The sequence below is a fragment of the Euleptes europaea genome, chromosome 2 (assembly GCF_029931775.1).
Source record: "Euleptes europaea isolate rEulEur1 chromosome 2, rEulEur1.hap1, whole genome shotgun sequence".
Lineage (NCBI taxonomy): Eukaryota > Metazoa > Chordata > Lepidosauria > Squamata > Sphaerodactylidae > Euleptes > Euleptes europaea.
The window spans coordinates 66,382,797-66,396,188 of NC_079313.1; the positions used below are offsets into that span (position 1 = coordinate 66,382,797).

Below are 13,392 nucleotides of genomic sequence, written 5' to 3' on the forward strand. Positions count from 1 at the left end.
TCTGATTCTCTTTGACATGCAACCTGGCAGCAATGCCAAGTTTCCTAAAAATGGAGCTTGCTTGTTAATAACCATGCAAATTGTAGGGGACAAAACAGCAAGGGTGCTCCAGTTCTCTATCTTACTTCTGATAGAAAGGTTTGGCACCTGGGATGAAGTCTTGCCTGGAGCCATTGCAAATCAGGCCTCTGACTGAGATAAACCGTATCTTAGGAAAGTAATTAGGGAATCCATCGGTTTATATTTTGATGTAAAAAGATACAAGACACAGAGCTTAATTCCATTTTCTTAGACAGGTGCTGATTTAGACCAATTGCCCGATATCAGGAAGTTTGCATAGTAAAACTGTTCCATGGTTATCATGCAGTGAAATGGATCAAGTCCTGGAAGGCAAATCTAGCACAATCCAGCATGGCATTTCCAAGGACCTGTTGCAAGAGAAGAAGAGTTGGTTTTTATATCCCAGTTTTCTCTACCTTTAAGGAATCTCAAACCATCTTACAATCGTCTTCCCTTCCTCTCCCCACAACAGACACCTTGTGAGGTGGGTGGGGCTGAGAGAATTCAGACAGAACTGTGACTAGCCCAAGGTCATCCAGTAGGCTTCATGTGTAGGAGTGGGGAAACAAACTCAGCTCACCAGATTAGAGTCCACCACTCTTAACCACTACACCATGCTGGCTCTTAGATGGAGAATCTGAATACTAATATTAGTATGGACCTGACCCTGGGGAAATTCGTGTGCTGCTTACACCTCACATTACTTGCAGGTAGGCAAAGGTACTGGTGATTATGTTTTTCACATCCATCATACCTGCAAAAGAATATTCCCTAGATTTGAAGTGTCACTGTTCTATCATTTCCTGTGTATGGACTTGTACATATGCCAGCTTATAATAAAGATCTTCCCTTGTTCCTCTTGTATTCCCTTGTGTTTAGGGTCAGCACTTCTATTTAACCCATTTATCTCATAAATCCAATACTACAACCCTGACCTCCAGTAAGAAGGCTTGTAATTCTTCTGTCCTTGTGAAACTGAATATTATTAAACCCTCGTGATATATCTCCAAGCAGGAAATGTTGCTCCCCTCTGACTTATATTCCATTCTGTGGCCCAGGACTATGTCATTATTACTGTTTGTTCATGGCCTGAAATTTCTGGTTGGAAATAGTAAACTGATACCATGAAGCTGCTTTTGTCATCTTCTTTGAAAACCCTGTTTTTTTGCTAGTTGACTTATTTGAATCATTTAGTTCCATCTATGTATATTTGGACTAATTAAACTGTAAAGATTCTGTTGCATGTTCTAAACATCCATAGTGCTGCTGAAACATCTGAAGCTTGCCTCCACCTTGGTGGACAACTCCGCATGATCTCTGAGCATCTGGAATTACATATACCAGGCAAACAGTCTTCCCGCCTGATCATTTTGAAGCTAAAACATGCCTCCTGCTGGCTGTATTGACTGTGGAGTGACACACTTTGCCCAGCCTAGCAACAGCACTGCGTCCTTAGTTACAGCAGATTTGTTATCCCAGTGGAGGATGAAAAGCCGTGCGCTCACCCTGGTGCAGCTGCAGCTGTGGCTGGATACTTTTTGCCTTTAGCTTTAGAGAAAGGCAAGTCAGCACAGAGAACTCAACAGAGGTGGGTGCTCCCAGTCCTTTATAAGAATGTAGAAAATAATTGCTTAAAATGATACTTTTGCTGACTGTGATCTTGATTAATGAAATACTACAAAAGGTTTAACAAGCTGATTTTCATATGGTTCAATACAGGCATATTCAGTAACTCAAAATGAAGTGCTGGTCTCACTGTAAATACTGGAGAGGGCCTTCAGCCAAGAGTGGTCCTTCACCAGTCTAGAGAACTATCCACCAGGGCCATCAGTTGCAGATCTCGATCCTTGCGCTGAGAACAGAGATGTCTTTGCAGGAGTTTTTTCAGAGCTTCAGCATAGACTGACAAGTTCTGGAGCTACTAACTTGATTTCTCAGGGGGTTTTCAGCAGAGTCCAACTGGTTCATGTCTGCCAGGGAATTCTCATTTGGGCATTTGTTTCTGCGATGATTTCTCCCTCAAAGACTCCATTGGCTGAATTACTTGAAAATTGTACATTACCGGTTTCAGGCGCTGTCATTCCAAGGACCGTAGTTAAGATCCAGCTTAAAAAAAAAAAAAACCTTGATGGGAAATTAGTGCAAAAAGTAAAGCTTGCAGTACTTACACCTAAGTAACAGGGTTTAAGAATCATTCTTGTTTTTCAGTGCCCTGCAGCTGTTCAAAACTACAGCTGCTCTAATTCAGAACTCTAAAAATGAATTCATTAATATCAAGTGAGGATGCAGAAAATGAACATTTATTATACCTTTTGAGCTTAAGCTGATCCCAAATAATAACAGACTGTTTCTTGCTACTGAAATGGAATGATTTGCCTCTTCAGATGAGATCCATGTGAATCTTACTGAAAATGGGCCATTGGGCAAAGTTGGCTAAAATGGGTGTGGATTCCAGGTCTATCATTTTGATGACACATGGATCCTAAAGAAAGACAAAATTCTATAAGGACAAAAATCTTCATTTCTACTGAAATTAGACAAGAATCTGTAACTGCATTTTTCACATTTGCTCATTGCCCTGAGCTTCCTTTTTTACAGCATTCATTTCTCTTTGTGTTCCCTCTAACTCATGTTGTCGGGTCCTTAACTTAATGTGTTTTAAGGACCCAACAACATGAGTGGTAGACTCCTGTCCTAAAACATCTGAGAGCTCCTGCCTATTTTCAGATCTGTATATAAAGAGAAAGAGACAGAAATTCCTTTCTAGGGAATCTCTAATGTTATGCTTTTTGAAATTACAGGAAAGTGATATTCTGCAGAAAGGCTGTGGTCAATGGCTTCAATCAAAAAGATCCCTTATGGATTCAATGCAAATTATGAGACTGTCATAAAAATCATTGGGAGCAAATATGTCAAGTACTTGGTAAAAAAACCTGACCGGTAAGTATGATTTACAGAAAAAAATATCCTTCGCTTCCTGTTAGCAGGATTATGTCATTAATTTTAGAAGTCACTGGAGAAGGCAGTTAAAATACAATCACCAGTGATGTCTATGGTTTAAATCTAATTTTGATTTACTTATTTAGCACATTTTCATGTTGCCTTCCACCCAATCAGGGTTTATGAGGCAGTGAGCAGTAAAAAAAAAAAACATTTAAACAATTAAAATACAGTTAAAAATATAAAATTCAATTAACATATAAACAAACAACACTAGAAGGAGAACCAATGACCATTATTGGGGGTATGTCAGATGAAACAAAAAAAAGTCTTCATGTGCTGGTGAAAGACACCGATAGAGGGAGACAGACAAATCTCTCTAGGGAGGGAATTCTAAAGTTTTGGTGTAACAACGGAGAAGGCCCTTTGCGGCCCCAGTCCTATGGGGGGAGAGTGGTGGGGGCACTTGTTACCCCCAGGGTAAAACCCATACCCTGGTGACTGACCCCACATGGTCCTATCCAATAATGACAAGTACACCGTAGCTGGAGTGAAAAAGGCCACAACTTTATTGATTACAGCGTTAGGCATTGGCAAGTATGAAGGGCAGGATCCAGGGATCAGCTGACCCGTCTGTCAGCTGATAGTACCCTGTGCGCAACCCGTCTGCTGGGTGCAGCCTGAGATGGCAGTATGCTGGGTCCTCACGTGGGCGGAAGCCAACTGTGTGGTCCACTGCCACTTGGGAGGAGGCCAAACCGCAGCCCCCGAGCCAGGCTTCACCATTCCTGGCCTCCCCCCAAAACCCCTTATTAGGGTACCCAGAGTAGGAAGTGGGGCACGCAGGCCGTCTTTCCCCCAAACTGGATCTGGCCCTATGCCCAAACCGCCACAAGAGGCGACCGGAGATGCCTACCCCCGCTTCTCCAGGAGTCTCCTGCCAACGCCTAATGCTGCAACCACCGGCAGAGCCAATGACGTATGTCCTGCAGCCATATGTCCATGCCCCATGACTACAGGTGCACCCCGTCCGGGCGGAACAAGGCCCTCCTCCGATAAGACAGGTCTGGGTGATGGATCACGTCTCCTCCCATGGCCGTCACCGCCTTACCCACAACCACCGTGACCTTCCTCCTGGCCCACCTTTTTAGGATACTGCGCACCGGACCGGCATCTCCGCCCCAGCATGTCTGACCACACCAGGGTCGTCCTGGGCAGCCGCACGGCCAGGATCCCCAGGTCTGCCGCTGCCACCTCCCACAGATCGCGGCCCCTCCGTCTCGCCAGGTCATTCTCATCCATCTGATTACCAAGATATCCGGTGCCCCATGTTGCCACCCGCTGCACTGTCCCAGCGGCACCAAGGACTCCCAGCGTATGCCAACCCCGGTGTCAGCCAGCTCCTCTGCCTAGGCCCTTGGGGCCTCTCACACCACTGGATGACCAGAGCAACTGGGGGTCCATGAAGCTTTGACCCCTGTCAAAGCGCAGGTGCCAAGGCACGTACACCCAAATATGAGAAGTCCAGTTAACCAGCTGATGCCGTACATTTCCCGTTCCAGGGCACTATACTGTGCCCGCAAATCAAAACTCCCTTCCTCCGAGGGGCTGCAAATCCAGCAAACCACTTAGATTTTTGCCTTCCTGTGGCCTGGCGTACCCCTTACGCTCTACAGATCTCTCCCTGGAGAAAGGCCAAACTCCGTAGTTGGGGGAACAAGTTCAGTCCCCCCCATACGCAAACTGCTGTCAATTTGCCGTATGTTAATGGGGCTCCAATCCCAACCCACTTACAAATGTCATCAGCCCTGGGAGGGCTGGCCCATAGGCACCACTCCCCTTACCTGAACCCATCCTTGTGACCATACCCCTGAGGATGTAGCAAAGCAGTAGAGCGCAGAGCAAAGGACTGTCCCGCCCTGTGCACACTGCAGGGAACTTTTGCCCAAATGGTGACCCCTGCTCTATGCCCAGAGGAAGGCGAAAAACCTCCAGGACCCTTGGCCAATCTGGCCTAGAAAAAAATTCCTTCCTGACCCCAAATCAGCAATCGGCACTACCCTGGGCATTTGAGCAAGGGCCACAGGATGATCACTCAGGCACGGGGGGCTAGGCTAGTCATATAAGCTGCATACTCCCCTCCATCGCACAATCTGCGCCCACGGGTCCATGCTGCAACTCAGCCGATGAGCTGCCACTAAAAGGGGGGGCAGACACTGCATGGCAGCCAAATGCACTCCTCTAAACCATGGACTTATGATTACCAATGGCCTTGATGCAAAAGGTGGCATGACCCGGGCTGGAGTTGTGAAACAACTGGGCATCGACCCTAGGAACAAAGTTGAGCCATGCCTAGCTCTCCTCGGGATAACATTCACAGGAAGAAAGCCAACAGGCAGTATCAAGAGCAGCTGGCGCCCAGCTCCAAGAGGCACCTCCAGGATGCTTGCCCGTCCTGCATCCATGACAAGGCAAAGTCATTGTCCGAGAGCTTCATTGACAGGAAGGAATTCCAGGTAATCTTTGCTCAGCAAGCCAACAGGCAGTGTCAAATCAGCTGCCTCCCCACCAAAAAAGGGGGGGCAATCCAGCACCTCTCCTCCATCTGTTGTAAGCACAAAACAGGTTAATGCATGAGAAAAACATGATGGAAAGGGAGCCTGTTCCTGTCCTCCTTTGATGGTCCTGTTGTGGGACCCGATGCCCCTTTGAGCACCAGCCTGCCTTTATTTACAGCCGCCATCGGCGTGCTCTTTCAGCAGTAGCTGACAAAGAAAACCGGGGGGGGGAGCCTCTCTGCTCCCTCCCCCACACCCATGGGAAGGAAGCCACTTGCCTTTGTGAGGGTACCTACCCAGCTGAGCGCCGCAGGCCTGGCAATCCTTGGCTCCCCCCACCCCAATCAGGGGGAGGGCAAATTCCAAACCAAACTAAAGTCGCCTCCATGCTAAGCAAGCAAGGAAACGAGCAGCTGCTTGGAAAAATTAGCGCTTCCCTGAGAACTACAACAAGCGGCGTGGTGGGGAAGAATGGCCGAGGCCAGGGGCGGGGCTGAATTTTATCCCCCCCCGGCACGCTGGCCGGCCCCGATCTCATTGGAGCCGGCCCGGCCCCATGACAGCCCTGAAAGGGCCCGCCAAGTCCACCCGGGGGTGGGGCTACAGCCGCGAGGGCGGCCAGTAGCAGGCTGCCGCCATTGCTCCCCCGGCCGCCCCACGTAGCATTCGGGCTCACCCCCCACTCCCAAAAGGGGGGGGCACCATCGCCCTGCTGACCCAGAACAGCTGCAGCAGCCGGTAAGCCGAGACCCAGCCTCCTGCCCCCCCGTTCCCACCCCCGCAGGTCCGCAAACCCGGATCCCCCAGAGGGATCCGATGCTTCTCAGGTTGCCACTTGTCTAACCTCAGTAAATTTCATTTGCTTAATAGTTAAATTGTAATATGTTAATTGTTGATACTGTTGTAATCTTGTTGTAAGTCACTTTGGGTCCATTTAAGATGATAACAACAACAACAAATAACTGTTAAGATCTTAGATTCAGACTCTTTTCCATGAGAACCCACCTTATAAAGTAAGAAGGTACTACTGTAAACAAGGCCTTCTGTGGTGGTGCACTGTTGTTGTTTTGTATTTCATTTATACCTGCATTTCTCCCCAGTCAGGAATCCAAAGAGGCTCTCATCAGTCTCCTACCATCCATTTTATCCTAACAACAACCCTGTGACCTATGTTAGGGTGGGAATGTATTAATCGCTCGAGATCACCCAACAAGCGTCTGTGGCAGAGTGGGGTTTTGAACCTGGGTCTCTCAGATCCTAGTTGGCACCGTAACCACTATACCACAATAGCTCCCTCCAGGCAGATATTTACTTGGCTCCTAGCCTGTATCCCTTTAGGTACCCAGTGAAAACAATTATTTTTGCCCAGACTTTTGGTTGATTTTTTCTGCACTTGATTTGACATAAAAACTCTTTTTGTTATTATTCTTAGATTATTATTCTCTACAATTGGTGAGATCCATAAACTATGATTTCACAGAAGTTACTGCTTTAGCAAAATTAAATATAATTGTGCCAAGATTGTTTGTGAGTTTATTGTGTTTCTGAACTACACATGCAATAATTCCAACTGTCCCTTCATAATACCTCATTGATAAAACTACAGCATTTCTTTCCAGGAAACTTACAAGCAAATACTTTCTGCATTGCTCTGTAATGTAAAAGGATATGATAGAGCTATTGCCTAGGTATCAGTCAGTATGATGCACACTTCTTTCTGACAGCAAAGCAAAAGATGGTATGAGCTGAAACTCAATCCATGTTCAGAACATTACCCCCATGTCATACAAGACAGAAACATGGAAACCAGGTCTCAATAAATCTCCTTGTCAACAAATCAATTATAGGCTAAATGATGAACAGAACAAAGATGAAAAGGAAGGACACAAGTCCCAACAAGCAAAGACAAACAATGACCAATTTGAGGACACCAAAGTAAGTTGCTACTTAGGTTGAATTTTTTTTATTCCACTAACGCCTTTACTGGAAGACAATTAATCGAATGCAAAATAAATAAGAATAGTTTTTCTTCTTCTTTTTGTAAATAGTCTGGAATCAGGTGAAACAATAAGGTAGCAAAATCTGCAGATGGCAACAGGTAATTTAGGAAGATACAAAATTCTTGATTCTTGATTTTTGTACTCTTTCAGTTTCTCATGTAAGATTCTGGAGTCATTTAGGAATAATATTCATTAAGTCAATCACTTATTTTACTTAGTATGACATTGCCTTATGGCTATACATTGGGAGATCACAATGCTGTTATAAAATGAAAAAAAAATTAAATAAATAGTTGAAGGAAATCAACATTATCATATGTATTGATTACATATGTATCCCAATTTTCCACAAAGGATTTTAGAATAGTATATCTAGGTTTTCCAAATTCTATCCTCACAATAATTCTGTGAGGTAGGTTAACTGAGAGACAGTGAGGTAGGCTACCCTAGGTCTTCTTGAAGTAATCTTCATGGCTTAGGAACAGTTTGACCCATGTCTTCTTAGTTCAAGCATGACACCTCTTTCCTAATAAAGAATATGGGGCTGGATCTTACCAACTTTTCCACTGGCAGAATAGGGAAGAGAGGGCCATCTTGTACCAGCAAAATAGCCATGCCACTGATTCTGGAATGGCATGGATAAAAACCCACACAGGATGGAGGCTGTAGTGAGGTGAGGAATTGGATGAGGTCTCCCCTCCTCCATCCTGCACCAGTGGAAATGCTGGTAGGATCCAGCTCATAATAGTTTCCATTTGACACATTTTCTGTATTTTTGTTTTGTATTATTGGAAACAGTGCCAGTTTTTATTTTAAAGTAGGAGAGTTTGTTTTTCTTTGATTGCATTCCTTCTAATTGTGTTTATTACCCAAGGGTTTAAACCTTCCAAATACATATTGTGTCTCTGTTCCCTCTGGAGATAAGTCTTTGTCCTATGTGCACACCCTTCAAAGACCATCTATTGGAGCCCAGAATTTAAGACAACATGAAAAACAAAAGGTAATGGAATTGTTAAAACTCATGCTTATTGTGATTTCCAGACTAAGTTGTTTGGCTGTGATCATTAGTTGTCCTCGTGGGGTTCCTTCCCCCCCCCCCCAATACTGGGATGTTTTATTTAGGATTGCCAGCTCCACATGGAGCCTGGAAATCTGAAATTGCAACTGATCTACAGACACAAATTAGCCTTACTGAAATTACTGATCTACAGACTATCAAAAGCCTTACTGAAATTACAACTGATCTCCTGGAGAAAATGGCAGCTTTGGAGAGTGGACTCTATGGCATCCCGTCCCTGCTGAGCTCCTGCCCCTCCCCAAACCCCAACTTCCCCAAGTTTCACCCCCAGTTCTACAGGAATTTTCCAACTTGGAGCTGGCAATGTTATTTATAATGCTGGAAACAAATCCAGTCTAACACCAAGTTCACAAAATGGTCATAGATCATAGAATCATAGAGTTGGAAAGGATCACCTGGGTCATCTAGTCCAACCCCCTGCACAATGCAGGAAATTCACAAGTAACTCCCCCACACACCCCCAGTGACCCCTACTCCATGCCCAGAAGATGGCCAAGACGCCCTCCCTCTCATGATCTGCCTGAGGTCATAGAATCAGCATTGCTGACAGATGGCCATCAAGCCTCTGCTTAAAAACCTCCAGGGAAGGAGTGCTTACCACCTTCTGAGGAAGCCTAATCCTCTGAGGAACCGCTCTAACGGTTAGAAAATTCTTCCTAATGTCTAGATGGAAACACTTTTGATTTCATTTCAACCCATTGGTTCTGGTCCGACCTTCTGGGGCAACAGAAAACAACTCGGCACCATCCTCTATATGACAGCCCTTCAAGTACTTGAAGATGGTTATCATATCACCTCTCAGTCTTCTCCTTTGCAGGCTAAACATACCCAGCTCCTTCAATCTTTCCTCATAAGACTTGGTCTCTAGACCCCTCACCATCATTGTTGCCATCCTCTGGACATGTTCCAGCTTGTCTACATCTTTCTTAAATTACGCTGCCCAAAACTGAACACATTACTATAGGTAAGGTCTAACCAGAGCAGAGTAAAGAGATACCATCACATCGCGTGATCTGGACACTAAACTTCTGTTGATACAGCCCAAGATCGCATTTGCCTTTTTAGCTACAGCATCCCACTGCTGACTCATGTTCAGTGTTTGGTCTACTAAGACCCCAAGATCCTTTTTGCGCATGCTACTGCTAAGACAAGTCTCCCCCATCCTATAATTATGCATCTAATTTTTCCTACCTAAATGCAGAACTTTACATTTATCTTTGTTGAAGTGCATTTTATTAGTTTTAGCCCAATTCTCCAGCCTGTCAAGACCTCCTGTATCCTGGCTCTATCTTCTACCGTATTTGGTACCCCTCCCAATTTAGTATCATCTGCAAATTTAATAAGCATCCCCTCTATCCCTTCATCCAAATAATTTAAAAAGATGTTGAACAACACAGGGCCCAGGACGGATCCCTGAGGCACTCCACTAGTCACTTCTCTCCATGTGGACGAGGAACCATTAATAAGCACTCTCTGGGTCCGGACTGTCCACCACTTACAGAGCCACCTAACAGTAATAGGATCTAAACCACATTTTCCCCATTTGTCAACAAGAATATTATGGGAAACCTTATCAAAACCCTTACTGAAATCAAGATAAACTATGTCTACAGCATTCCCCTGATCCAGCAAGGTAGTAACTTTGTCAAAAAAGGAGATAAGATTAGTCTGAAAGGACTTGTTCTTGAGAAACCCATTCTAGCTCTTAGTAATCAGATATATCCTTTCTAAATGTTCAAGGACTGACTGACTGATGATTTGTTCAAAAACTTTTCCGGGTATAGAAGTCAAGGTGATGGGTCAGTAGTTACCTGGGTCCTCCTTTTTCCCCTTCTTGAAGATGGGGAAAATATTTGCCTGCCTCCAATCTTCTGGCACCTCACATGTTCTCCAAGCACTCTCAAAAATAAAGGACAGAGAGGCTCAGAAATTTCATCTGCAAGTTCTTTAAGTACCCTTGGATGCAATTCATCTGGCCCTGAGGACTTTGTTTTATTTAAAGAAACTAGGTATTTGTGCACTACCCCAATGCCAATCCTAGGCTCCAAATCCCTTCCCTCATCATGTGTTCTGTTTACGCCATGTTGAGCCCCATTTTCCTCGTAAGAAGACTGACGAAAAGTAGGAATTGAGCAGTTCTGCCCTCTCTTCATCTCCTGTTACAATTTCACTTTCCACACCCCGCAATGGGCTTGTTTTGTCCTTGTTCTTACTCTGTACATAGGAAAAGAACCTTTTTTTTGTTGCGTTTAGCATCTCTCGCTAGACTAAGCTAATACTGAGTTTTAGCTCTCCTAACATTCTCCCTACAAACACTAGTTATTTGTTTCTATTCATCTTTGGTTATAAGGCCCTCCTTCCACTTCCTAAATGAGCCTTTTTTATTTCTCAAATCTTTAAAAAGCTGTTTATGGAGCCACCCTGGCCTCTTTAGGCTCCTCCCATTTTTCCTTCTCATAGGAATGGTTTATGATTGCACCTTCAATATTTCATTTTTAAGAAATTCCCACCCTTCTTGAGCTCCCTTCTCCTTAAGTATTTTTGACCATGGGATTCTACCCAGCATCAGTTTAAGTTTGTTAAAATTTGCTTTCCTAAAATCCAACCTATATGTCTGACTACGTAGAGTTTTTCCTTTCCCCAAGATTGTAAATTCCAAGATTACATGGTCACTACTACCCAGGGTGCCTACTACTTTAACCTCATCAACCAGTTCTTCCCTGTTGGTAAGAATCAAGTCTAAGATAGCAGATCCCCTTGTTTCCCTATCCACTTTCTGGAATATGAAGTTGTCAGCAAGACAAACATTTGTTCCAAGCAGACATCTGTGGGAAATTAATAGGTTGAAATAATCAAGACTTACATCCAAGCAAATAGATCACGATGGGCAGCCGTGTTAGTCCATCTGTAGCACCTTAAAGACTAACAAAATTTCTGGCAGGGTATGAGCTTTTGTGAGTCACAGCTCACTTCTTCAGATCCAAGCAAATGTTAGTGATGTTTGGGCATGTTCATTCATTTAAGGAGATATAGTTACCCCTTCATCCACTTTAAGCATCCTTTCATACAGTCATGTCATTAGGTCATGACAGACTCTGGACTTATCAGTCTTAAGGCAGGCCCTCTTCACATTGTAATGTATACTTTAAATGTGAAGCTATAGTCTGCTGTGGAAACCTCTCCCTGCCCCCCTTGAGCCTGTGAGAAATCCACCGCAACATCTGGTCTTGATGGCAGCACTGATTTTATACAATTAGGGCAAGGTTGTTTTTTAAAAAAAACGGTTTTGCACCATTTTAGTGCATTTTTATGAGGGAAGGGAGGATTCAAGTTTCCACTAATGATTGTGAGTAAAGAAACAAGAGGTGGCACTTTATGAACCTACCAACTGCAATAAAATGATATGAGCTTGGGTTGTTTATCCCTGATCAGGAACTTCCCGAGGCTTTATGCAACTTGAAATGCTATTGTTCTGTACAGTTTTTCTATTTTCTTCATGAGTTTTCCACACACAAAAAAGTTCACTTTACTACAAATACATGAATCACCACTTTTCCTTATATATTTAAAATAATTACTTCCCTTAGGACACCATGCAAAAACCAGCTGAGACATATGAAGACAATGATTCTCTTCTGACATTCCTCAGAAAGGAACTGGAGTCATATCCTTTGAGTCTGATTACACTAGAAAAACTGCAGGAAGCATGTAAGGTTTTGGATCCCAGAGTTTCAGGGCTTCTTCCTCAGACACAGCTGAGCCGCCTTCTCCTAAAGCACGAAATCCCCCTGCAACTACCAACTGTCAAACTCCTTTTCGAGACCTTTTCCAAGGCGAATGACCGAGAACTGGTATGTTAAAACAAGATTTCAAATTTGTGACAACAAATAATTTTCACCCAATGGATAGAGAAAAAGCAATCATAAGGGAAATAGGTATTGTTAAGACTTGTCTTAGATTTGATTGCTAATACTCCTGCTCCTCACCTGGCCGCGCTAGCGGCGCCGCAGTCTGGCACCACCGGGACAAGGCTCCTGCCTGCCCCCAGGCTGCACAAGCGGCAGCGCCGCTGGGACAAGGCTCCAGCCTGCCCCTGGGCACACAAGCAGTGCCGTGGCCTAGCGCCACCGGGATGAGGCTCCAGCCTGCCCTGTGGGAGTGGCGCCGTGACCCAGCACCGCCGAGACGAGGCTCCCGCCCCCCACCAATTGCACAAGCCTCCCCCCACACCTGACTGCGCACATGGTCCCACGGCCCGGCACCCAGGCCTGATAAAAGCTGTCTGGGGGGCGGATCTGGCCCATGGGCTGGGTGTTTGACACCCCTGCTGTAGATTATTTAGGGATTTAAAGGTCAATACCAAAACTTTGAACCTGATTCAGTATTCAACCTGGAGCCAGAGCAGCTGGTGGAGCACTGGTTGTATATGTAATCTCCAAGGGGTCCCTGTAAGGACCCACGGCACTGCATTCTGGACCAGTTGCCATTTCTGGAGCAACTTTAAGGGTAGCCCTGCATAGAGCGAGTTACAGTAGAATAATCTGGAGGTGACTGTTACATGGATCACTGTGGCTAGGTCAGGGCAGAACAGGCAAGGGGGCAGCTGCCGGACTTGGTGAAGGTGGAAAAATGCCATCCTGGCAGTATTTGTGATCTGGGCCTCCAAGGTGAGAGAGGTATCCAGGATAACCTCCAAACTCCTTACAGAGGGAGCTGGTATGAGTTGAAACCCATCAAAGTCAGGAGCTGGCTTCCC

General features: G+C 45.0%; 1 protein-coding gene across 1 annotated transcript in view; it reads left to right on the forward strand.

The window, feature by feature from the left end:
• The first annotated feature begins 1,608 nt into the window (after nt 1–1,608).
• Nucleotides 1,609–13,392, forward strand: part of C2H1orf87 (chromosome 2 C1orf87 homolog) — a 36,197-nt gene continuing 24,413 nt past the window's right edge. The window contains 7 exon segments of the mRNA XM_056845227.1: nt 1,609–1,648; nt 2,862–3,000; nt 7,283–7,300; nt 7,302–7,363; nt 7,366–7,493; nt 8,433–8,558; nt 12,224–12,487. Of these exon segments, the coding sequence (XP_056701205.1) occupies nt 2,894–3,000; nt 7,283–7,300; nt 7,302–7,363; nt 7,366–7,493; nt 8,433–8,558; nt 12,224–12,487 (705 nt within the window). The 5' untranslated portion in view covers nt 1,609–1,648; nt 2,862–2,893.